This window comes from Eleutherodactylus coqui, chromosome 5 (assembly GCF_035609145.1).
Source record: "Eleutherodactylus coqui strain aEleCoq1 chromosome 5, aEleCoq1.hap1, whole genome shotgun sequence".
Classification (NCBI taxonomy): Eukaryota; Metazoa; Chordata; class Amphibia; order Anura; family Eleutherodactylidae; genus Eleutherodactylus; species Eleutherodactylus coqui.
This window is the reverse complement of record NC_089841.1, coordinates 269,673,834-269,699,561: the sequence shown is the minus strand read 5'-3', so window position 1 is coordinate 269,699,561 and position 25,728 is coordinate 269,673,834. Positions and strand designations below refer to the sequence as shown.

Sequence of the window (25,728 nt, the reverse complement as noted above, 5' to 3'; positions counted from 1 at the left end):
CTCGTCAATACCTCAGACACCCCGCTGTTCCTACATAAGAGCGCAACCACTCATCAATCATAATCCTAGTGCACTTTACACTTTTGTCCTCAAGTACACCTACAACACTACTGTATTGCAGCGGGATTATACTTCTATCTTGAGGGTCTGCATGCCAAAATTTAACCCACCAGGGTCCTTGGTCACTACACCTAGCTGGCAGCAGCGCGAGAAAGGGGATAAGAATTGTTAATATAATGTATCCCACTGTATAATGTCATTGGTCCATAAGGACATATATGTTACCCCACAGTAAAACTCTTAATAGACTATAAATACTATTTAGACGAGGTGCATGCTGAAAAATTATACTTTTTATTAGATAAATAGTCACACGTCACATTTTATGCTGCTCACTTTTTGCATTTTTGGATCTATTTCTGCTTGTTTTTCGGTCTACTGTCACAGTTTTCTCGGGCAGGGACTGGATGAATGAAGGTTTGGACGAATATTTGCCCTTTGGCCCATGTAAAAGGACCTTTCTTCCAACATTAAGTAGGGACAGATGTGATGTTTTTGTCACCCCTCCTTCACTTATATGAAAGTCATGAATTGCAATGCTTAGAGGACTCTGACAAAACACTTGGATTAGTAGATTTTTGGAATGAGTACTTATGTGCCGCGGGTGCAGCTGGTAAAGAGTGTGATCAATGGATATAAAGAACCGGTATATCAGCGAAACTCTCCAGTGAAAAGTTGTCATTCAAGGGGATAAAATATCTGACTTCCCTTTTTATTTTGTGAATTAAAACCAGCAATAAAGGTGTGTTTCAGGGTGAAGCCCTTCGTCAGTTAGATGGGGGTGACAATCAAGGTAGTGGTGGGGTAATAGGTACCCAAAGAGACAGGCTAGGGACACTGAAGCCGGGAGACTTGAGGCAGTGCTTCTCCTCCCCAGCATCACTACCTTGGGTCTCCAAATTCTGGTGCCACTAACCTGTCTCTTTGGGTACACATTACCCCACCACTACCACCATTGTGACCCCCAGCATGACTGATAAAGGGGTTCACCCCAAAATGCATATAGCTGGTTGTAATTCACAAAAAAAAAAGAAGAATGAAAACGCAGATATTTTATCCTATTGCCTGAAAACTTTACACTGGAGAGTTGTGCCAATATACCAGTTCTTTGTATCAGTTCCACCCACCATGTGGTAGGGCCACTGTGTTGGCAGCACCTCCATCACTGGTTCTCAATAACTTTCCTCTAAGTCTTTGAGCCCTGGACTCATGTCTGCAACTCAGGCTTTTGTCACCTTTGGGTTTTGCCTCATCCCTTTTTTCTTCCATCCTCATCTACCTCTAGGTAAAGGTTGTGACGTCCTATTAGGTTCTGATCTATCTACCAAAATACAGGATTCGAACGACAGATAAAGTGATACCTACCGTTTGTCAGGTTTTGGGGGCTTTACATCTTGATCGTCAGTCGCCATGTTCAAAGCCCGATGCATTTTCTGTGAATAATAAAATCTAGGTTGAAGTATCTCTAGGCCGACAGGCATGATCACACAGAAAAGTTAGGTTGGTTATTTATTTAATAGTTAGTTATTTAAAGCACTTATCCAAAAATTTAAAATTGATATGAGGATAGGCCATCAATATTAGATTGGAGGGAGTCTTACCTTCATCGCCCGTGCCAATAAGCTGTGCCTCCTAAACAAAGTACGGAACAGCAGTTTGGCAGTGGTTGACATCAGTTATAAAGTCCCTGATAGCCCCTGTAACATAGCAAGGCTTCCATACAAAATTGTTATATTTTAGTAATGTTGAAGTAATGATTTAATTTAGGCGATACTTAAGGGGTTTCGTAGCCTTATTGATCAGGTATGCCTAATTATTTTTTGATGCATCAAAAGCTTGATGTCTCCAAGCTCTTTTGTTTTATTGTTCCAATGCAAGAGACTATACAGTGTGGCATCCCCCACAAAGTAAACAATTCAAAGTCTACAGCTTGTGTGATACTTCTATCTTAGTAAAACATTACAAAGGTTTATTATAACAATGCTGCATGCTCGGCGTTTAAGACCCTGTTAGTGAAATTTCACCTTCAATCCATGTTTCTAGCAAACATATTTCTTGCTAAGCACAAAGCACAAATAATATGCCCACGACAATACTGCAAAAAAATATAATTCAATACTTTCACAGGTAGGATCGTTCAGGAGCCTCCTCAGCCTTGTCTTTTATTCTTAGCACATCTAATTAAAACATTCTCCTGCAAACAACATTCCAATGAGGTTTGATGTACAAGGTGCAGCCCAGGTAAGCTCTGACCTTAGGCTGATGCTACCCCTACTGGTGGGGTGTTCCTTCTACGCCGATCCTGCAAATGGCCACTAACAGGGTGCATGGTCCGGTTAGCGGCCATATGAAAAAAATGCAATCCCGGGGACGAGGGCACCAATATTTGATCTCTGAAATGGGCAGCAGTTTAACAATGTGCATCTCTCAAATCTGTTCGCATCGGTGAGGGGAGATGAAACTTCAATTTTTTTTTACTTTTACGTGATCGCCATTATTGGATAACGGCAAACACGTGATCAGGAACCGCTCACCGCGGCCCCCCATGAAATCTCCAGGCTCTTGGCTACGTTTTGTAGCCAGGAGCAGGGAGAATTTAAATTATCCTGGCAATCCACAGCTTTTGCGCATGCGTCAGCCATTTTGGCGACGGGCGCGTGCGCAGAAGCTGGGGTAAGGTCCGCGGATTAATCTGGGGCCTTATGTACGTACTTTCATCCTCCCTCACGGATATGATCCGTGAGGGGAGATGAAACGTATGCTTTTTAAACTTTTTAAAACTTTTTTTACTTTTTACCCTTTTTTATACTTTACATGATCACTATCATCCATTGGGTAACAGTGATCATGTCCCCGGTATAATCCCTCTGCTCTTGGCTACACATGGCAGCCAGGAGCAGAGGGATTTTGAATTTCCCGGGGCTCGAGCCCCTCTGTGCACGCGCCCGATGTCAATCATCGGGCACGCATGCGCAGAAGAGGATTTTGGGTCCCGGGACATCGGGGAGGACCGAGGTGAGTATTTTCACCTCCCCTTATGGATCCGATCCATGAGGGGAGGTGAAGCTATTCATTTTTTAAACTTTTTTTTCACTTTTCCGCGATCGCTGTTATTCATTGGATAACGGCGATCGCGGTACCGGGGACCGCTCACCGCAGTCCCCGCTGACATCTCCTGCCTCCCGGCTACCTACAGGAGCCGGGAGCTAGGAGATTTTAAATCTCCCGCGGCTCCGGGCCTTCTGCGCATGCGGCTGACGTAATGCCGCCTGGCGCGCATGCGCAGAAGACCGGCTTCGGGGCCCGGAGGACGAGGAGAGCGGGGAGCAGTGTGGCGGACCCGGGTGAGTAATTTCAGCTGCCCTGAATCTTCAACTTTTTAAAACTTTTATGCGATCGGCGCTATCGATTGGATAGCGCCGATCGTATTGCCGGGGGGGGTCCCCACAGCCTGGGATGACAGCTCCATGCTGTTAGCTACCTGCGGGCATCGACAGTATGGAGCTGTCACGTCCAGAGCCCGAGGGGCTTTATTCTCTGTAGGACGCATGTTTTTACGTCCTCAGAGAATAAAGCCCACTTCGGGAGGACGTAAAAACACTACGGCCCGGTCGTTAAGGGGTTAAGGCTGGCTGCACATGGGCATGTCTGCCTCTGGATTCCGCAGCAAATACCACCCATAGCATGCTATGGAAAACTGCGTTTTCCTGCACATGAGTAGAAATCAATTGGAAAAAATCGTAGCATGCTCTATTTTTAAGCGGATTCTGCATGGACAGCTTTCAGTGAACTCAATGGAGGCCGTCCAACCTGTGGCCTTTCCGCAATGACAATGCGGGAAACTCGTGGGTACCCAGGTCATCGCCTAGCGATGGCATAGTAACAGCAGGGATTTAAAAAAAACCAAAACAAAACAGAAAACTATACTGGCCGTATCCAATGGCCGCAGTACAGAAAAGAAGAAGAGACGCGGATGCCGGCCGGGCACAGGGTCGGATTCTGCTGCATGCACCTGTATGCAGAATCCGACCTCGTCGTGTGAAGCCGGCCTTGTTCCCGTGGCTGGCGCAGGCTCATCCCGTAGTGGGACCCAGCTGTGACTGATAAATGGTTTCCCGCAACAACGGCAGGGGTCAATGAGAACACTGATCCCTGCTGTTAACTCCTTACATGTAGCAATCAATGTATATGTGCATGTATTTGGCAACATTGTATCCATAACAACCAGTACAATAAATGGAGCACACTATTTATCCAGCATGGCAAAAAACGTAAAATACCCTCCCAAAAAATGGAGACAAAATGCTTATTTTCTTTATTTTGCCTCCCAAATAAAATAAATAATAGTAATCAAAATAGCCGAATATACCCCAAAATGGTATAAAAAAAACAACAAAAACTTAAAAAATATAATTTTGGTATTGTCATAATGATACCAGCCCATAGAAAAAATGTATCATGTCATTCATGCTGCATGATTAACGCTGTGAAATAATGTAAAAACACGATGGCAGAACTGATGTTTTTTCTCTCTGCCCTCTAAAAAAATGTTTATTAAAATTTTACAATACTCTATATGTACCCAAAAATTGTACCACTAAAAACTACAGTTCGCTATGTGAAAAACAAGCCCTCATGCGGCCGCACCGATGGAACAATAAAAAAGTTATGGCTTTTGAAATGTGGAGATGAAAATCCCCCCCAAAAATCGTTGTGTCCTTATGCCCAAAATAGGGCGTATCCTTAACCCCTTAAGGACCAAGTTGTTTTGTACCTTAACCGGTTTAGGACCAGCCACTCTAAATTTATGGCAGCTGGTCCTGGGCTTAGAGCACTGCAGATAGTAAAATTACTGTTAGTGACAGCTGATAACCCGTAGCAGAAGGCAGGAGGGTTTTTTAACCCTTCCTGCCTTCTGCTTGAGCACTGTATGGGGAAAGTGAAAGTAACATGTACTTTCACTACGGGAGCCTCAGGGGGTCATGTCACCTCCCGGGATTCTCTGCTACAGAACTGCACGGAGCCGGAGTCCAGGGGACATAGGCAGAGGCAGGCATGACCGGGTAACAGGGAGGGAAGGGTTAATAGTGTAGATTATGCTAGAAAGAAAGGGGGAGTCAGAGAAGGAAGCCAGGAGAAGGGGGGGAGGAGTCAATTCGGGTGGGGTAGGATAACTTCCAGTGACACGGCGAAGAGTGAAGACAGGACCAGGAGAAAGCCGGGAGAAAACCAAAAAGAAAGCAGTGACCAGGAGAAGAGTGAAGACCAGGACGTTTTGGGGAGGACCAGGACGAAGACGGAAGAACAGGAAAAGCGGGATGCGGGAGAAGAGTTGGCGCGGAGAAGGTAGCGGGCGGCGGGGTGAAGAAAAGAAAAGCCTGAAGATACTTACAGGAAGGAAGATGGAGGCCATGTTGGATCGGATCCGGGCAGCGGCGGAGGAGAAGGGCTTGAATTGGCTCGTGCGGATGATGGAGGAGGCCCCCGAAGAGGCAGCGCCGGCCCCGGCTGCAGCGGTGGTGGAAGCGGTGTCGGGAGGTGAGAGGGAGAGAAGACTCCGAAGAGCACGTCCGCTGGCAAGGCTGAACCCACAACATGACCCCTCTCGCCGGCGGCGCGTGCGAAGCCCTTCCCCGGCCCCTCCACGTGGAGTCCCTCTAGCAACTCCTGCTGGCAGGGGGAGGAGGCCGGGGTGGGGGTGGGGGGTGGGGTGCCCGCGCGGTGGTGCAGGGCAGGAAGGCAGACCTCGTGACCAGACGATGGGGCCGAAAGCGTCGGGGACCAGGGGAAGAGCGGGGGCCCGTGCTCCCGGTGATGTGCGGGCCGGAGCGCGGCCTCGGCGCAGCAGCGGGCCGGATGATGAAGAGGCTGAAGATGGGGGCAGTGAGCGGTGCCCCAGAAACACAGAGGGGGCCAGGAGGACCTCGGCACCAGGAAGAGCGGCTGAGGACCCGGGTGAGCGGCCACAGCCTGGAGGAAGTCGGATGGGCGAGAGGAGCAGCGGCGGAGAGGACGGCGACAGGGAGCGTCAGGACGGCGGATCGGCGGCTGGTTGGCCCACAGCCCCTACGCAGCCAGGTGAGAGCTCTATGTGGGGTCTGTCTAATGCGTGTAATCAGGTTGCGTGGGTGGGGGAAGTTATGGGGTTGCGTGCGAGCGGCGCAGGGTTAACAAATGCACTTAGTGGGGGAGGGGAAATGGGGGCGCTGCTTGGGGTACTCTGTGGTTTATTGATGCAGCAGAGTGGGTGGGGGGACAGGACAGGCTGCGGGGGCTGCCGCGGTGGTTAGACCGCCGCTGTGTGCGTCATCCAGCATAGTGAGCTCACCTGGGGTAAGGCGGCGTGGGGGGAATTAACGAGCCCCTCTCCTTCAGCAGTAGCGGCGTGGCGGATGGATGCAGGTTTGTCAGCTGTGTCGGAAGGCGCGCAGGGCGTTAGCGGGAGTGCGGAGGTTGGGTGGTCAGCGACTGTAGCTGTGCAGACCAAGAAAGAGGGGGATGGGATTAGGCTTGATGACCGTGCGAGGGGGGAGGTTTATGTATGCTTTGAGGGGCCCCTGGGGGCCCACTTGAAGAAAGAGGTTAGAGAGAAAATATGAAGGACGAGTATGTTGAGATATTCTCCCTCCTCCCCTTGGAGAAATTTAATCTGGACAAGGGGAAGAGGATGGAATTTAAAAAGGAGGAGGAAGAGAAACGAAGGTGGCGTCTGATTCCACAGACGTTCACTAATTGGCTCCAGGCGGTCGCCATTTTAGCTAGCGTAATTGGGGAAAAAGCGCCGGAAAATTGTCCCGGGCTTTTTTGTTACATGGATTCCATAGGTGAGGCGTATCGGATTTACGGGGGCCAGACATGGCTCCGTTATGATGAACAATTTAGGCAGCGTAAGGCGGTTCGCCCTTCCATTAGGTGGGACCAAAAGGATATCGGGTTGTGGCTTAGGGTCATGGCCCCGGCACGTTTGGGGCAGCCTTTTCAAGGGGGCGCCGGGCCTTTGTCCTACCCAAAGGGGGCATCGGTGAATGATGGTATTGACCCGGACCTTTGTTCGGTAGTCTATACGTCATTTGATGCCGCTTTGCGGTGGGTAAGGAAGTATGGCAAAGGGGCGTTGTTGGCGAAGGTCGATATCGAATCGGCTTTTCGCCTACTGCCGGTAGCACCGTAGAGCATTAGGTTACTGGGGTGTTGTTGGGACGAGAAATTTTTTGCTGATCGTTGTTTGCCCATGGGGTGTTCCATCTCATGCGCTTACTTCGAAGCATTTAGCTCGTTTTTAGAATGGGTAGTGACAGACACCGCTGAGTTTCAGTCGGTGATCCACTACTTGGATGAATTTTTGTGCATTGGGCCGGCGCGGTCGCTGGTCTGTGCGGTTTGGTTGGGTACGGTTCAGTGGGTGGCGAAGCGTTTCGAGGTGCCGCTGGCCCCCGAAAAAACGGAGGGGCCTACGACGTCACTGAGTTTCTTGGGCATCTTCATTGACATGGAGGCAATGGAGTGCCGACTGCCCTAAGATAAGTTACGGGACCTGCAAGCGGAAGTGGCGGCTGTGTGGGTGTCCAAAAAGATTACGCTGAAGCGTTTGCAATCGGTTTTGGGGAAGCTTAACTTCGCCTGCAGGATAATGCCAATGGGGTGGGTTTTTTGTAGGCGGTTAGCAGCGGCAACTGCAGGGGTGAGTTCCCCTCACCATTTTGTGAGGTTAAATGCGAGTCACAAGAAGGACTTGGCGGTTTGGAACACCTTTTTAAAGCAGTATAATGGCAGGTCAGTAGTGAAGGCTGAAGTGAGCGAGAACGCTGACTAGGAGCTGTTCACAGACGCGGCAGGCAGCGGGGGGTATGGGGCATATTTTCAAGGCAGATGGTGTGTAGGGGAATGGCTTGGAGCAATGGCGATGGGAAGGACTTTTGCGGAACCTGGTGCTATTGGAATTGTTTCCAATAGTTGCGGCTATTGCGCTATGGGGAGCTCACTTTCGGGATCGAAAGGTGAGGTTTCACTGCGACAACATGGGAGTGGTGCAGGTTATCAACAATTTGACCAGGTTATCCCCTGGTTGTTAATTTGTTGAGACATTTGGTGTTGGAGGCGTTAGCGCTTAATATGTGGATCGTGCCGGTGCACGTTCCGGGTATAAATAACTCTATTGCGGATGCTCTCTCTCGTTTCCAGTGGGAGCGGTTCAGGACGCTGGCGCCGGAAGCAGAGAGAGAGGGGAGGAAGTGCCCGGATCGGCTATGGAGCGCGGTAAGAGAGCAGTGGGGTACCTGATTAAGCGGTCCCTGGCTCGGGGGACGAGGGCTGCTTACGGTGCAGCATGGCAAGAGTGGGAGGGTTGGTTGGAGCATTGCGGAGGGGCGAGCCCGGTAGATGACAGGGTGGGAGTACTTTTGAGTTGGTTAGGAAATAAGTCAAAGGCGGGTTGGTCAGTAGCAAGGGTGAATAGGTTTATGGCGGGGGTGGCGTTCGGGTGTAAAATTAGGGGGGTTGCGGATATAACAAATAGTTTTATGGTGAGGCAAGCATTAAAGGGTTTTAGGAGAGGTAAAGGGAGGTTGGATTCTAGGAGGCCGGTGTCGTTTAGTATTTTGGAAAAGTTAGGGGGGGCTATAGAGGTAGTTTGCGGTGACAGTTGGGAGCGTTCGCTTTTTAAAGCTGTTTATTCATTTGCGTTTTTTGGAGCTTTTAGGTTGGGGGAGTTAGTCTCACCTAGTAAAGTAGTAGGGGGGGATTGAAGAAGGAAGAGGTTAGATGGGTGGACTGGAGAGTGGAAATTTGGTTGGGTCGGTCAAAGACGGATCAGGAGGGGCGTGGGCATCTTTTACGGCTTGGTAGGATCCCAGGGGCAGTTATGTGCCCGGTGAGTTCGTCAGAGGACTATTATCGGTTTAGGGGGGGGGGGGGGGGACCGACGGGCCGTTTTTCCAACACGGGGATGGGAGTTTTTTTGTCACAATTTCAGTTTACGGCAATTTTTAAGAGGGCTTTAGAGATGATAGGCCTTGATAGCTCACAGTTTGGGTCATATTCTTTTAGGGTGGGGGTGGCAACGGAGGCCTAGGTGCAGAGGATGGATGAGGAAGCGGTTAAAAGGATACGTCGATGGGGGTCGGGGCGCTTTAGGTCATATGTTCGGCCTCAATTGTTATAAAAAAAAATTAAAAAAAACTGATTATGCTTTGTTTTCTTTCAGGTCACCGCCCAGCGCTAGTGTGGATTTTAGGTCATTCATTTGTTTTTTGGGGGGCGGAGCGAGCAAAAGCTAGGTACGACGGGAGGCAGCTGCGATTGCCTCGTAGTGAGGCCTTGGTTAGGTGGATTGGGATTAGGGGGATATTGTGGTGTAGGGTGTTGGAAGAGGTTGAGAGGGGAGTTGAATTAGATAGAGTGCCGGATATCCGGATATACTTGTCCTGCACGGTTTCGGGCAATGATTTAGGTCAGAGGCCATTTAGAGACCTGTCGAGGGATATCAGGTATGATATCCTGAGGCTGATGTCGGCCTACCCAGGGTTACGGGTAGTTTGGTCTGAAATAGTCCCTAGAAGAGTATGAAGGGGTGTTAGGTCAGCGAAGGGGTTAAACAAAGCGAGGATTAAATTAAATAGAGAAGTTTCTCGCTTTGTGGGGTATCGTGGGGGAGTAGCGGTGAGGCACATCGATTTGGAAGCGGGGGTGGGGAATTACTGGAGGTCAGACGGAGTACACCTAAATGAGATAGGGATAGACTTGTGGTTGGAGGGGATTGAGAGAGCGTTGTTGGGGTGGCGGGCTGCGCAGGCTTGAGTAGGTCAAGCCGTGCTGGCTGTGGAGGGGTCCCTTGGAGCCAGTAAAATGGGTAGTAGGGGGGTAGCAGGGGCTGGATAGCTTCCTTCCCCTCTTTGAAGTGGTCGATTTTAGCACTGTCGCCTCTGGGTCTCGCAGGGCGGGTCCTGCTGAGTTGGTGGGTGTGGTTAGCCAAGTTATGGCTAGCCAGCCTCGGGGTCCGGATGAGGCGACCTGGGGCGAGGTGATGAGTGGTGGGCCCCCGAGTCTGTCGACTGGCGGTGGGGGCAATGGTGGGAAGATAATGTCGCCCGAGTCCAAAGTGCGACCGGCGACAAGTACAACTATTTTCCGGCGGTTGTTTGTGAGGCGACCGTTTGTTAGTTAATTGTTAGGGCTCCAGGGATCTCTCTCAGGGTTAGTTCAGAGAGGTTGAAAATGGTTATTATATGTTAATTTATGTTTGTAAATAAACATGGCTGCTGTGGCCATATTTGATCCAAGTTATGGAGTTGTTTATTTGGAGGGAAGAGGTAAAGGGGGTGGGGGGAGTCAAGTCACAGTAGCAACGACTCCGGTATACCCTGGTCATGCAGAGCTGGAGGGTCAGACTAGACCCTGGCAGCTCTGCAGGTGACTAATGTCACCACAGGGGTTGCTTTCCCCTGTAACTGGGGCTCCTATGGATGCCCCGGCTACAGTGGGAAAGTGTCAAATAAATAAATAAAAAAAAAATGTAAATGTCCCCCAGATGTCTTATATGACGTCATGAGGGACACAGATAGTAAAAAACACAATTACATAAAGAAGTAAAACAAAATAACAATAAAACAATATATACATAAGAAAGAGAATAACACAAAGCAGACGCCAACAAAAACCATCGCCGTATAAGGACCAGACACTTTTTAGGGATTTTACCCATGTGGGTATTTTTTTAACATTTATAGTTTTTTTTTAAATTATTTTTATATTTACACTAAAATAAAGCATGGGAATGGGTTCCTCTATTTGTTTCGGACGCTTTGATATATAGTATGTATGGTTTTGGTTTACAGGGTGCATACGGCGACTGTTTTTGTTGGCGTCTGCTTTGTGTTATTTAAATACCTGCAGATGTCAATTTTTTTCTTGGCATTCAGATCGCACGCGTCAGAAAAAAAACGCAGCATGCATCCGCCGTGCAGAAGAAAGAAGATCCGGCCGCGACAGAGGAGGCCAGGTGAGTAAAATGTCTTTTTTGCCTCATGTCTGCGGGCACGGGTCGAATCCACTGCGGGATTCCACACTCAGAATCCATGCTGGCCGGCGGACAGGAGGCCTAAGGGTTAAATAAACTGTGGGGGCTTCACTTGTGTTGTGATGAGATTACTTGTTGCGGTGAGGTATCAGCGTCGGTTAATCTCGCTACTTCTGTACCTGCCGCATCCCAGAGACAAATGTTTCCAGCCCAGTGATTGTGGCAGATGTTTGCTAACTAGGTCTCCGCACAGATGCCACTTGGCAGGTGGGCCAACCACCTCTTAGCTTGCCAGCTTCTTCTTGGACTTCACTCTTCTGTTCTTGCATTGTGGTTGGAAGGTGGTTTCCTGTCACAGACTAATAGAAGCATAAGGAGCGGTCAGCCGGAAGGGGAAAAAAACAGGCCATGTCAGCTAATCTTGGACTGCTATGAACGAGAGGTCACGTTTCATTGTCTGCCTGGATGCTCGAAGGTCTGGATGCGTCTGGGGGGGGGTACAAGTTGCTGTTATTCCATGTTAAATGCCGCATTGCTTTTTTTGTGGTCCTGTCTCTTTAAGGCCGGTTTCACACGGGCGACAAAAAAAAAAAAAGCAACAATGCTACAAATGGCATGTATGTGAAGCCCCTGCTTTCCGGTGAGTTGCTTCACATTAGCAATGTTTTATAGGCTGTTACATTGTGAGGGGGAAAAAAATCATGGGTTGCAGAATATTGCCGTGATTTGCTATATTTTGTAGCCCATGCTTGCCTATGGAGCCTTCCCTTAGGGTGACTACCCACTACAGTTTTTTTTCACTGCGAAATTCGCAGTGTTTTTTTTTTCTGCAGGGGTCTATGGGACTTGTAATGTTAAAATCGCGATTTCGCAGTAAATTGCGATTTTGCACGATTGCGATTTTAACATTACAAGTCCCATAGACCCCTGCAGAGAAAAAAATGCTGCGAATTTCGCAGGGAAAAAAACACCAGTGGGTGGGCGCCCTTATGGTGCAGTTTTCGTGCGATGCAACTTTTACAGAACGAAATCCTAGTGCAAAAGCCCTAAAATTAGGCAGATATAAATTAAAGAAAAATAAACAAAACATCACCTAACAGCGGCTGTCCGCTCCGCCACGTGTCTCCTCCGGCAGACTTGCTTGTAGTTTTCAGCAAGCGCTTCATGGCTTGGATCTTCAAAATCCCACATCCAGGAAGCGCTGGCTGTGATTGGTTCTCGAGCGCCGCGGCTCAGCCAATCGCTGTAGCGCTCAATAAATACACAGCCGGGGAGCGTGCAAAGACTCCAAGCCGATCCTCCACAACCCCGCCGGCTACCCAGCCTCAGCCTTTAGCTCTCTCCTCACATGGGGTCAAGATGGCGTCATCCTGCATATCCCACATACAGCCTCTCCTACAGCCAGCCCTGCTGAACAGCATCCCAAAAGCGACATACTACCCGATTGTGAACCTTCTGCTTCAAACAAAGCTGACACCTTATCGTCAATACCCCCCTCACAGCAACCTGGCTTAGAAGCATCCATGAAGGAGGTGGTATTGGCCTTGAGGGACTCTATGCAGGCCAACTTTAACTCCTCGTCTTCCTCGCTTAAAGCATCAATTGCAGACATAGGAAAAAGAATGGATCACACAGAAAACAAGTTAGGAGAAATGACAAGGTCCTTAAAGTCAAGATGGCTGACATAGAAAACCGTAACGGGTGCAACTTTCATGGATCAAATTTCATGGAGTTCCTGAAACCATTACTAAGTCCAAAATCCTGAACTACTTAAAACAATTACTACAAACAATGCTTCGTGATGCTCCACGTGACCCAATTATAAACAGGGTGCGCAGGCTTCCCAAGCGCAAGTTCATTCCTGAAGTCTTACCTCAAGATGTAATTGCGAGGATACGCTTCTTCCACATTAAACCTTAATGTCTGCGGCACACAAGATGAATGAACTACCAGCTCCCTTCACAAATGCTCGCCTTTATCTTGACCTCTCACAAGCAATGATGTAATAAAGAAAGACATTTGCTGACCTCACCCGATCTCTACGCCAAGCAAGTACCCTGTCCTGTACCACATTATATGCCTCTATTAACAAATCCTCGAAATGGATGGCTTGTAGAGATGAGCGAGCACCAAAATGCTCAGGTGCTCGTTACTCGGGACGAAATTATCGCGATGCTCGAGGGTTCGTTTCGAGTAACGAACCCCATTGAAGTCAATGGGCGACCCGAGCATTTTTGTATATCGCCGATGCTCGCTAAGGTTTTCATTTGTGAAAATCTGGGCAATTCAAGAAAGTGATGGGAACGACACAGCAACGGATAGGGCAGGCGAGGGGCTACATGTTGGGCTGCATCTCAAGTTCACAGGTCCCACTATTCAGCCACAATAGCGGCAAGAGTGCTCCCCCCCCTCCCAACAATTTTTACTTCTGCAAAAGCCCTCATTAGCAATGCATACCTTAGCTAAGCACCACACTACCTCCAACAAAGCACAATCACTGCCTGCATGACACTCCGCTGCCACTTCTCCTGGGTTACATGCTGCCCAACCCCCCCCCCCCCCGCACGACGCAGTGTCCACAGTGCACACCAAAGAGTCCCTGCGCAGCCTTCAGCTGCACTCATGCCACACCACCCTCATGTCTGTTTATAAGTGTGTCTGCCAGAGGAACCGCAGGCACACACTGCAGAGGGTTGGCACGGCTAGGCAGCGACCCTCTTTAAAAGGGGCAGGGCGATAGCCCACAATGCTGTACAGAAGCAATGAGAAATATAATCCTGTGCCATCGCCATCAGGAGCTGCACACGTGGGCATAGCAATGGGGAACCTATGTGCCACACACTATTCATTCTGTCAAGGTGTCTGCATGCCCCAGTCAGACCGCAGTTTTTTATAAATAGTCACAGGCAGGTACAACTCCGCAATGGGAATTCCGTATGCACCCACAGCATGGGTGGCTCCCTGGAACCCACCGGCTGTACATAAATGTATCCCATTGCAGTGCCCATCACAGCTGCATTAAATGCAGGTGAGCTTCGGCCCACACTGCATGCCGCAGTCAGACTGGGGTTCTTTAGAAGTGTACACATGGAGTTACAACTCCGTATGGACCGACAGCATGGGTGGGTGCCAGGAAGCCACCGGCGGTACATAAATATATCCCATTGCAGTGCCCAGCACAGCTGATGTAATGTCAGCTTTAATGCAGGTGGGCAAAAAATTACTAGGATTACACTGTAGGCGAGGGCCCAAAAAAATTGGTGTACCAACAGTACTAATGTACCTCAGAAAAATTGCCCATGCCCAACCAAGAGGGCAGGTGAAACCCATTAATCGCTTTGGTTAATGTGGCTTAATTGGTAACTAGGCCTGGAGGCAGCCCAGTTAAAATAAAAATTGGTTCAGGTGAAAGTTTCAACGCTTTAATGAGCATTGAAACGTATAAAAATTGTTTACAAAAATTATATGACTGAACCTTGTGGGCCTAAGAAAAATTGCCCGTTCGGCGTGATTACGTGAGGTTTCAGGAGGAGGAGCAGGAGGAGGAGGAGGAATATTATACACAGATTGATGAAGCTAAAAGGTCCACGTTTTTGATGGTGATAGAGAACAATGCTTCCATCCGCGGGTGCAGCCTACGTATTGTTTAGGTACCGCTGCTGTCCGCTGGTGGAGAAGAGAAATCTGGGGAAATCCAGGCTTTGTTCATCTTGATGAGTGTAAGCCTGTCGGCACTGTCGGTTGACAGGCGGGTACGCTTATCTGTGATGATTCCCCCAGCCGCACTAAACACCCTCTCTGACAAGACGGTAGCCGCAGGACAAGCAAGCACCTCCAGGGCATACAGCGTGAGTTCAGGCCACGTGTCCAGCTTCGACACCCAGTAGTTGTAGGGGGCAGAGGCGTCACGGAGGACGGTCGTGCGATCGGCTACGTACTCCCTCACCATCCTTTTACAGTGCTCCCGCCGACTCAGCCTTGACTGGAGAGCGGTGACACAGTCTTGCTGGGGAGCCAGAAAGCTGTCAAAGGCCTTAGAGAGTGTTCCCCTGCCTGTGCTGTACATGCTGCCTGATCTCTGCACCTCCCCTGCTACCTGGCCCTCGGAACTGCGCCTTCGGCCACTAGCGCTGTCGGATGGGAATTTTACCATCAGTTTGTCCGCCAGGGTTCTGTGGTATAGCATCACTCTCGAACCTCTTTCCTCTTTCGGGTATGAGAGTGGAAAGGTTCTCCTTATACCGTGGGTCGAGCAGTGTGTACACCCAGTAATCCGTAGTGGCCAGAATGCGTGTAACGCGAGGGTCACGAGAAAGGCATCCTAACATGAAGTCAGCCATGTGTGCCAGGGTACCTGTACGCAACACATGGCTGTCCTCACTAGGAAGATCACTTTCAGGATCCTCCTCCTCCTCCGGCCATACACGCTGAAAGGATGACAGGCAAGCAGCATGGGTACCCTCAGCAGTGGGCCAAGTTGTCTCTTCCCCCTCCTCCTCATCCTCCTCATGCTCCTCCTCCTCCTCCTCAACGCGCTGAGATATAGACAGGAGGGTGCTCTGACTATCCAGCGACATACTGTCTTCCCCCGCCTCTGTTTCCGAGCACAAAGCATCTGCCTTTATGCTTTGCATGGAACGTCTCAAGAGGCATAGCAGAGGAATGGTGACGCTAATGATTGCAGCATCGCCGTTTACCATCTGGGTAGACTCCTCAAAGTTTCCAAGGACCTGGCAGATGTCTGCCAACCAGACCCACTCTTCTGTAAAGAATTGAGGAGGCTGACTCCCACTGCGCCGCCCATGTTGGAGTTGGTATTCCACTATAGCTCTACGCTGCTCATAGAGCCTGGCCAACATGTGGAGCGTAGAGTTCCACCGTGTGGGCACGTCGCACAGCAGTCGGTGCACTGGCAGATGAAACCGATGTTGCAGGGTGCGCAGGGTGGCAGCGTCCGTGTGGGACTTGCGGAAATGTACGCAGAGCCAGCGCACCTTTCCGAGCAGGTCTGACAAGCGTGGGTAGCTTTTCAGAAAGCGCTGAACCACCAAATGAAAGACGTGGGCCAGGCATGGCACGTGCGTGGGGCTGCCGAGCTGCAGAGCCGCCACCAGGTTACGGCCGTTGTCACACACGACCATGCCCGGTTGGAGGCTCAGCGGCGCAAGCCAGCGGTCGGTCTGTTCTGTCAGACCCTGCAGCAGTTCGTGGGCCGTGTGCCTCTTATCTCCTAAGCTGAGTAGTTTCAGCACGGCCTGCTGACGCTTGCCCACCGCTGTGCTGCCGTGCCGCGCGACACAGACTGCTGCCGACGTGCTGCTGCTGACAGATCTTGATTGCGAGACAGAAGTTGCGTAGGAGGAGGAGGAGGAGGAGGGTAGTTTAGTGGAGGAAGCATACACCGCCGCAGATACCACCACTGAGCTGGGGCCCGCAATTCTGGGGGTGGGTAGGACGTGAGCGGTCCCAGGCTCTGACTCTGTCCCAGCCTCCACTAAATTCACCCAATGTGCCGTCAGGGAGATATAGTGGCCCTGCCCGCCTGTGCTTGTCCACGTGTCCGTTGTTAAGTGGACCTTGGCAGTAACCGCGTTGGTGAGGGCGCGTACAATGTTGCGGGAGACGTGGTCGTGCAGGGCTGGGACGGCACATCGGGAAAAGTAGTGGCAACTGGGAACTGAGCAGCGCGGGGCCGCCGCCGCCATCATACTTTTGAAAGCCTCCGTTTCCACAACCCTATACGGCAGCATCTCCAGGCTGATAAATTTGGCTATGTGCACGTTTAACACTTGAGCGTGCGGGTGCGTGGTGGCGTACTTGCGCTTGTGCTCCAACACTTGCGCTAGCGACGGCTGGACGGTGCGCTGACAGACATTGGTGGATGGGGCCGAGGACAGCGGAGGTGAGGGTGTGGGTGCAGGCCAGGAGACGGTAGTGCCTGTGCCCTGAGAGGGGGGGTGGATCTCAGTGGCAGGTTGGGGCACAGGGGGAGAGGCAGCGGTGCAAACCGGAGGCGGTGAACGGCCTTCGTCCCACCTTGTGGGGTGCTTGGCCATCATATGTCTGCGCATGTTGGTGGTGGTGAGGCTGGTGGTGGTGGCTCCCCGGCTGATCTTGGCGCGACAAAGGTTGCACACCACTGTTCGTCGGTCGTCTGCACTCAGTGAAAAACTGCCAGACCTTTGAGCACCTCGGCCTCTGCAGGGTGGCATGGCGCGAGGGGGCGCTTTGGGAAACAGTTGGTGGATTATTCGGTCTGGCTCTGCCTCTACCCCTGGCCACCGCACTGCCTCTTGCAACCTGCCCTGCTGCTGCCCTTGCCTCCCCCTCTGAAGACCTGTCCTCAGTAGGCGTAGCAAACCAGGTGGGGTCAGTCACCTCATCATCCTGCTGCTCTTCCTCCGAATCCTCTGTGCGCTCCTCCCTCGGACTTACTGCACTTACTACTACCTCACTGATAGACAACTGTGTCTCATCGTCATCATCCTCCTCACCCACTGAAAGGTCTTGAGACAGTTGCCGGAAGTCCCCAGCCTCATCCCCCGGACCCCGGGAACTTTCCAAAGGTTGGGCATCGGTCACGACAAACTCCTCCAGTGGGAGAGGATTCGGAACCCTTGCTGCCCATTCTGGGCAGGCGCCCGGGAACAGTTCCTGGGAGTCTGCCTGCTCCTCAGAATGTGTCATTGTAATGGAGTGAGGAGGCTGGGAGGAAGGAGGAGCAGCAGCCAGAGGATTCAGAGTTGCAGCAGTGGACGGCGCAGAACTCTGGGTGTTCGATAGATTGCTGGATGCACTTTCTGCCATCCACGACAGGACCTGCTCACACTGCTCATTTTCTAATAAAGGTCTACCGCGTGGACCCATTAATTGTGAGATGAATGTGGGGACGCCAGAAACGTGCCTCTCTCCTAATCCCGCAGCAGTCGGCTGCGATACACCTGGATCAGGAGCTCGGCCTGTGCCCACACCCTGACTTGGGCCTCCGCGTCCTCGCCTGCGTCCACGTCCTCTAGGCCTACCCCTACCCCTCAGCATGGTGTATTACCAGTAGTGCAGAAACAGAACGCTGTAATTAAATGTGCCGCTTATTGGCCTGTGGTTGGAGGCTGACTTCGCTTACGGAACGCCAGGAAATAATTTTGCGCAAGCCTGCTGTAACACTTAGCTGGCTGCGTATGAATTAGGAGGACAACTACACCCAGCACAGACCCAGTACACTGAGGACAGTCACAGGCAGCCCAAATAGATTTTTTTCCCCAAATGTTTTTGGAAAGGCCCACTGCCTATATTCAATAAATATATGTCTTCTGTCCCTGCCTCACCGCTACTGGCCCTGGAGTATGTAAAATAACTGCAGACTGTTGCACTGTGGACTGGAATGTGATGTGATGTAACAGCCAACACAGCCAGGAAATAATTTTGCGCAAGCCTGCTGTAACACTTAGCTGGCTGCGTATGAATTAGGAGGACAACTACACCCAGCACAGACCTAGTACACTGCGGACAGTCACAGGCAGCCCAAATAGATTTTTTTTCCCAAATGTTTTTGGAAAGGCCCACTGCTTATATTCAATAAATATATGTCTTCTGTCCCTGCCTCACCACTACTGGCCCTGGAGTATGTAAAATAACTGCAGACTGTTGCACTGTGGACTGGAATACAGCGGTGATGTAACAGGCAACACAGAGCCAGGAAATAATTTTGCGCAAGCTGCTGTAACACTTAGCTGGCTGCGTATGAATTAGGAGGACAACTACACCCAGCACAGATCCAGTACACTGAGGACAGTCACAGGCAGCCCAAATAGATTTTTTTCCCCAAATGTTTTTGGAAAGGCCCACTGCCTATATACACTGTATCTGTCTTCTGTCCCTGCCTCACAATATATGTCTTCTGTCCCTGCCTCACAATATATGTCTTCTGTCCCTGCCTCACAATATATGTCTTCTGTCCCTGCCTCACAATATATGTCTTCTGTCCCTGCCTCACCACCACTACTGGCCCTGGAGTATGTATAATTACTGCAGGGCGCAATGCTCTGCACGGCCGATATACAAAAAAAAAAAAGTGCAACACTGCTAAAAGCAGCCTCAACAGCACTGCACACGGTCAGATGTGGCCCTAAGAAGGACCGTTGGGGTTCTTGAAGCCTAAAATACTCCTAACACTCTCCCTATAGCAGCTCCGGCACCAACAGCACTTTCCCTCCTCTATGTCAGAATAAATCTGTGCCGAGCCGCGGGAGGGGCCGATTTTTATACTCGGGTGACACCTGATCTCGCCAGCCACTCACTGCAGGGGGGTGGTATAGGGCTTGAACGTCGCAGGGGGAAGTTGTAATGCCTTCCCTGTCTTTCTATTGGCCAGAAAAGCGCGCTAACGTCTCAGAGATGAAAGTGAAAGTAACTCGAACATCGCATGGTGCTCGCCTCTAGTAACGAGCATCTCGAACACGCTAATACTCGAACGAGTATCAAGCTCGGACGAGTACGTTCGCTCATCTCTAATGGCTTGTCAAAAAAGGGTGGCTATAATAAGGATTCCCTTTATAAATGTAACAGAAGGTTTGGGCAAAGGCGCTCACCCTAAACAGATTGCAAATGAGTTCAAGAAGTTCTATAGTCACCTCCACAACTTGAGAGATGATGAGTCAACTCCCCAGCCGTCTCCACAACTAATATACAAATTCTGTAGTGGACCAGAGTTAGTGGGGTCCATCCATAACATAGGCGTACCATCAGGAGTCGCAGTGGCAACCTGGCCCAGAGGCCACCCTCCGCCATACACATATGCACATTCAGTGCATTCCCAGCTGGTCACTCTGACTGCAGCACCGCACCGATCACGCGGCAGGCAAGGTGACCAGCCTGAGAGGAAGCTGAAAAGAGCAGTAGGGAGGCAGCCACACGGGCCAGCAGGGACTTGAGCACAGTGATGATGTCATCATGTGCTGCCCCTGCTACTGCTGAACGGAGGCTGCTGCATCTGCCTATGTATGTCTATAATCTCATATGTATATGTAGATATCTATTTTTCTCCTATCTCATATCCATCTATCTCTCTATCTCTTTCTGGTATAAGTTATACATCTCACTGGATTTACTGTATATAATTTCACCCTTTACACTCAATTTAAAAAAAACGCATCAAAAACTCATGCAGTTATTAATTGTGTCTGCAGCTTCTTAATAACGTTTGTGGTCTTTAAATTCTGCATGCAGTTTTTTTATGTGACTTAATTGTGGTTCTAAAGTACAACAAAAACATGACCCCCCCTAATGCCGCTCTCACACGTGTTCAGAAAACGCAGCTTGAAATCGTGGCATTTTTACTGGAATTTCGTGCATCGTTTTTGAACACAGGTTACAGCGTTTGAAGGCCCTTTTTAATGCACCCCATCATTGTGATGGGTGATGAGGTGTGTTAAAAACCACGAAAACGCAAAAATAGGACAGACAGCTCTCGAAAATCGCAGCATTAGGAACACTGAATTCGAATGCAGGTTTGAGTAACCCCATTAAAATCAATGGGAGTGTTGTACCGCGGTTACTACTGCGCTCAGGATGCAACACTAATAGCAGGAAAAAGCGGTGTGTGTGAGTGGCCTGCGGGGCTACAAACACATTTTTATATAGTGCAGGAAATGCGTCATATTAGGAAAGATTACGCCAATACGCAGATCATACATTGAAATTAGTTTTGCAGCTGTATGCAGCACGATCTAGGTATGGGTACAGGGGGATTGGGGGGGGATGGAGCTGAACTTTTGCACCCGGGCCCTGAGCCTCTAGGTACGCCCCTGCTCCATAATGTTATGTGTCTGTCTCGTGCCATTGTCTTGTCAGCGTTTTATGTGTGGTATGCATTTGGATTATATGTATTGCATCTCTGCAGCACTGTAAACGTTAAAGGGGTTGTCTCGCGGCAGCAAGTGGGGTTCAGCACTTCTGTATGGCCATATTAATGCACTTTGTAATGTACATTGTGCATTAATTATGAGCCATACAGAAGTTATTCACTTACCTGCTCCGTTGCTAGCGTCCCCGTCGCCATGGATCCGTCTAAATTCGCTGTCTTCTGGCGTTTTTAGACGCGCTTGCGCAGTCCGGTCTTCTCCCTGGTGAATGGGGCCGCTCGTGCCGGAGAGCTGGTCCTCGTAGCTCCGCCCCGTAACGTGTGCCGATTCCAGCCAATCAGGAGGCTGGAATCGGCAATGTACCGCACAGAGCCCACGGTGCACCATGGGAGAAGACCCGCGGTGCATCATGGGTGAAGATCCCGGCGGCCATCCTGGTAAAGGAAGAAAGATGTCGCCGCAGCGCGGGGATTCGGTTAAGTAATAAACTTTTTTTTTTTTAACCCATCCCTTGGGTTTGTCTCGTGCCGAACGGGGGGCCTATTGAATTTAAAAAAAAACCGTTTCGGCGTGAGACAACCCCTTTAATGTCTGGAAAATGTATCTCTTTGTGTGTCATGGGACTGTCTTATATATGTGTTTGCAAATGTGGTCCAGGTTGGTTAGTCTGTGGAAGTTAGTCTATGCAAAAGAGTCTGAGGTAGTCCAGTGCAAGTGAGAGAAAAGTCTGTCACCCAGACTTCAGTGATCGGGCTGTGTATGGAGAGAATGGAAGAAGGTTCACTGCAGAGGACAGAACGGTGGCATCTCGGGTGATAAAGATAACTACAGGTAACCTCCGGTTACTTTTTCCCGTGACCTCCTCCAGCAGTAACTTGATCGGGTCCTGAGCTACCCCTAGGGGAGGTGATGGTAGAGCCCCGTGACAAGGCCTTATCTACCCTGCTATCTCCTCGGCTGTGGGCCCACTCCTCGGACGCTGCAATTCCTTCAGGGTATAAACCTTCCCCATCTTTCTGATGCCCAAATTGACACTCTTAATGCCCCCATATCAGCATTAGAAATCCTAGACACAATTAATACCTTGAAACCTAAATATCCCCAGGCCCGGATGGCTTTTCTAATGATTATTACATATTGTTCTCCAACGTCCTGGCTGTCCAGATGACTCAAGCTTTCATGCAAGGAGTGGACTCTGACATGCTCCCAAATGAAATGCTCGAAGACAGAATTGTCACCATTCCCAAACAGGGGAAGGACCCCTCTAATGTAGCTAATTATCATCCCGTCTCCCTCCTAAATTGTGATACTAAGATCTATGCAAATCTATTTGGCGCAAATACTCCTTAAAATCCTACCCAACATCATCCACTCTGATCAAGTAGGCTTCACTAAGGACGACAAGCCCCAGATGGCACCAGAAGGATCCTTAACTTACTAGCCAAACTTGACATCCCACAACCCCATAATTCAGGTTGCCCTAGACGCCGAGAAGGCCTTTGACAGACTACACTGGCATTTTGTCTTCACTTTAGATAAAAGCAATCAAAGCTCTTTTCACTACTCCCTCGGCCAGGGTGCTGGTAGATGGCACGCTCTCAGACCCATTCCACATATCTAACGGGACCAGACAAGGTTGCCCGCCCTCCACCCTCTTATTTACTATGGTTATTGCAGAATAACCACTGCAGAATACATTAGATCCTCACTGAACATACACGGCATCCAGGCACTTTTATGTCAACTTAAGATTGGACTATTTGCGGACGACATTTTACTAACTCCATCCAACCCACTGACCTCCCTCAGATCCGCTTGTGAAATCATAAGAACCTTATCACAAGTCACATACTATAACAGTGGTGGCGAACCTATGGCACGGGTGCCAGAGGCGGCACACAGAGCCCTCCTTGCTGGCATGCACGCCAATGACTGCTCACCACGGTAGTGAATACCGGCCGGGGTGCCGCTGCTCCCCTGCCGGTATTCACTCAGCGACGCTGCTAGCAGTGCTGATCCCTGGTGCACACTTTGGGTTAGAATGACCTGGGTTCCTCCTCCCCTCACGCCTCCTCCTTGGTTCCGTGAGAGCAGAAGGGAGGAGACATCCGAACGCACACACTGACATCACAGTGTGCACCTCGGATCAGCGCTGAACAGCAGTAAGTACATGGGTCTCAGGAGGGCACTTTTACTACTGCGGCTGATATAGGAGACACTATTACTTGTAGTATCCCTTATATCGGCCCCAGCATAATAGCATTACTACTAGGGGGCGCTGTGGGGGTCACTATTTCTACTGAGGCCACTGTGAGGGTCATTATTACTACTGGGCCCGCTGTGGGGGGTCACTATTACTACTGGAGCCGCTTTGGGGAGTCACTATTACTACTCGGGCTATTGTGGGGGTTATTACTACTGGGGCTACTGTGGGGGTCACTATTCCTGCTGAAGCCACTGTGGGGGTCACTATTATTGCTGAAACCACTGTGGGGGTCACAACAACTACGGAGACCACTGTGGGGGTCATTATTACTATGGAGACCACTGTAGGGAACACTATAACTACTGGAGCCACTGTGGGGAGTCACTATTACCACTGGGGCCACTATCACTACTGAAACCACTGCGGCGATCGCTATTTCTAGTGGTGCTACTGTGGAGGTCACTATTACTACTGTGGGGGTCACTATTACAACTGAGGCCACTGTGGGGGTCACTATTGCTGCTGTGGCATGTTTACATGTGATAGAAATGCTGCAGAATGTCCTCAGCGGAAATTTCCGTGGCAAATTCCACAGCATTTCAGCATCCAAAAGCTGAATCCTGTCTATTTTGAAACAGCCTTTTCCTTTTTATAACAGCGGAGGTAAAATCATACGTCGTGATAAGCCCCGCCCCTGACGTGTTGGCACGTTGCGATTAATAAGTGGGTTTTGGGTTGTAGTTGTACAGCCATCACTGTACTATAAGCTAAATATCACCACAATGTTAATTATGGGCATGCATATAAATGCAAAGTAGAAAAATCGCATCAAAAAGGAGTTCCCGTTTATGTTGCAAGATAAAAGTATCCCATGTCTGGGTATTCAGATTTGCTTCCCGCTTACAGACATTGCCCATATAAACTTTACTGACCTTCTCAATGACTTGCAACAAGAAATTTGATTCCTTTAAAACTCGCCGTACCTCCTGGATGGGATGCATCATTCTCTCCAAAATGACGATACTCCCAATAATTCTCAACTGCTTTTGCACGCTCCCTGTGCCTCAACATATGGGAACAAAACTCCAGAAGCAACTCAAAGACCATGTTTGGGAGGATAAAAGACCCAGGGTTGCTCTTTTAATTCCTGCTCTCCATCGTATACAAGCAGGTGCAGACCTACCCAATCTAGAGGCCTACCGATCCTCTGTAATTCTGGATCAGACCAAGGCGTGACTCCTCAGGACACACAACATGAGTTGGCCTTCTCTGGAATCACACTCGATCAATCTTCGCTCTCTGAATTCTTTTCTAGTCGCAATTACTTTATAAGCAGAATCCACGGCCCTGAAGCTTCTTCAGAGGATTTCACAGATCTCACCCACTATGAGAGCATCCCTAATAGCTTGGCAGAAACTGTCATGGGAGAGATCGATCCTCCCATCACCCACTCAAAAACATCTCTCTGGATACTCTGGAATTCTTTATCTTAAACCTGCAAACTAAATTTGGGACTATTAAAGGCATTAGATATATCTCGGACCTACTACAAAACAATAGCCCCAAATCCTTTGAGTCTCTTAGGTGGGAATACAATTTAGACAACACAAATTTTATTAGGTACTGTCAGGTGTGTTCTATCCTGACATCGGCCCGACCCCAAAATATCAGAATACCCGGGGTTGTGCCCTGACTCCTGGATGGAGGAGAGGAGTTCACTGGTAGCATGACACGTTTCTACTATGACATACTAGTATGTAACCTGAACCAGTCAAAAAAATTGTCCCTTGATAAGTTGGGAAAAGGAACTGGGAACTCTGGTGCCCCAGAAGGACTGGATTTGAGCCTTCAGGATGGCCGGATGGGCGTCTAGAGGTGCATCCTTGATAAAAGCCCACACTAAACTGATGACTAGATGGTACTTCACCATGTTACAACTAGTGAGAAGGGGACAGTCTTCAGATCCAGTCTGTTGGTGACAGTGTGGTATAGAGGGCTAATACATATATGCTTTCTGGTCTTGTCTGTCCCTGACGCCATTTTGGGATAGTGTTTTTTCACTCTTTTTCAAATTTGTCACAGGCATGTCAATCCCAAAAGACGCAAAACTCGCCCTACTGCTGATTAATATAGACAGGGTCCACCGGTTCTACAAAACATTAGTGGCTCATATTCTACTAGGAGCTAAACTACTGATTGTCAGATGTTGGAAAGTGCAAAATGTACCATCACAAATTGATCAAATTCGTTTAACCCTTTAAGGACGCAGCCCTTTTTTGTTTTCATTTTTGTTCCCCCCCCCCCTTTTAAAAAATCTTAACTCCAGTATTTATCCATTGACGTCGCTGTATGAGGGCTTGTTGTTTTCTGCGGAACGAGTTGTATTTTCCAATGGTGCTATTTAATGCACCATATTATGCGCTGAAAAACTTTAAAAAAAATTCTAAGTAGAGTTAAATGAAAACAAAATGACATTCCGCCATCTTTCAGTGCGTCTTGTTTCTACGGCGCACATACTGCAACAAAAATGACATGATAACTTTATTCTGTGGGTCAGTATGATTATCTAATATTTCTAGACACTATCA

At 49.5% G+C, this 25,728-nt stretch overlaps 1 protein-coding gene across 1 annotated transcript in view; it reads right to left on the bottom strand.

Moving 5' to 3' along the window:
• Window positions 1–25,728, bottom strand: part of GRIN3B (glutamate ionotropic receptor NMDA type subunit 3B) — a 151,527-nt gene that overhangs the window by 8,569 nt on the left and 117,230 nt on the right. Inside the window, exon 8 of the mRNA XM_066602061.1 lies at window positions 1,426–1,493. Within this exon, the coding sequence (XP_066458158.1) occupies window positions 1,426–1,493 (68 nt within the window). The remainder of the gene's footprint in view (window positions 1–1,425; window positions 1,494–25,728) is intronic.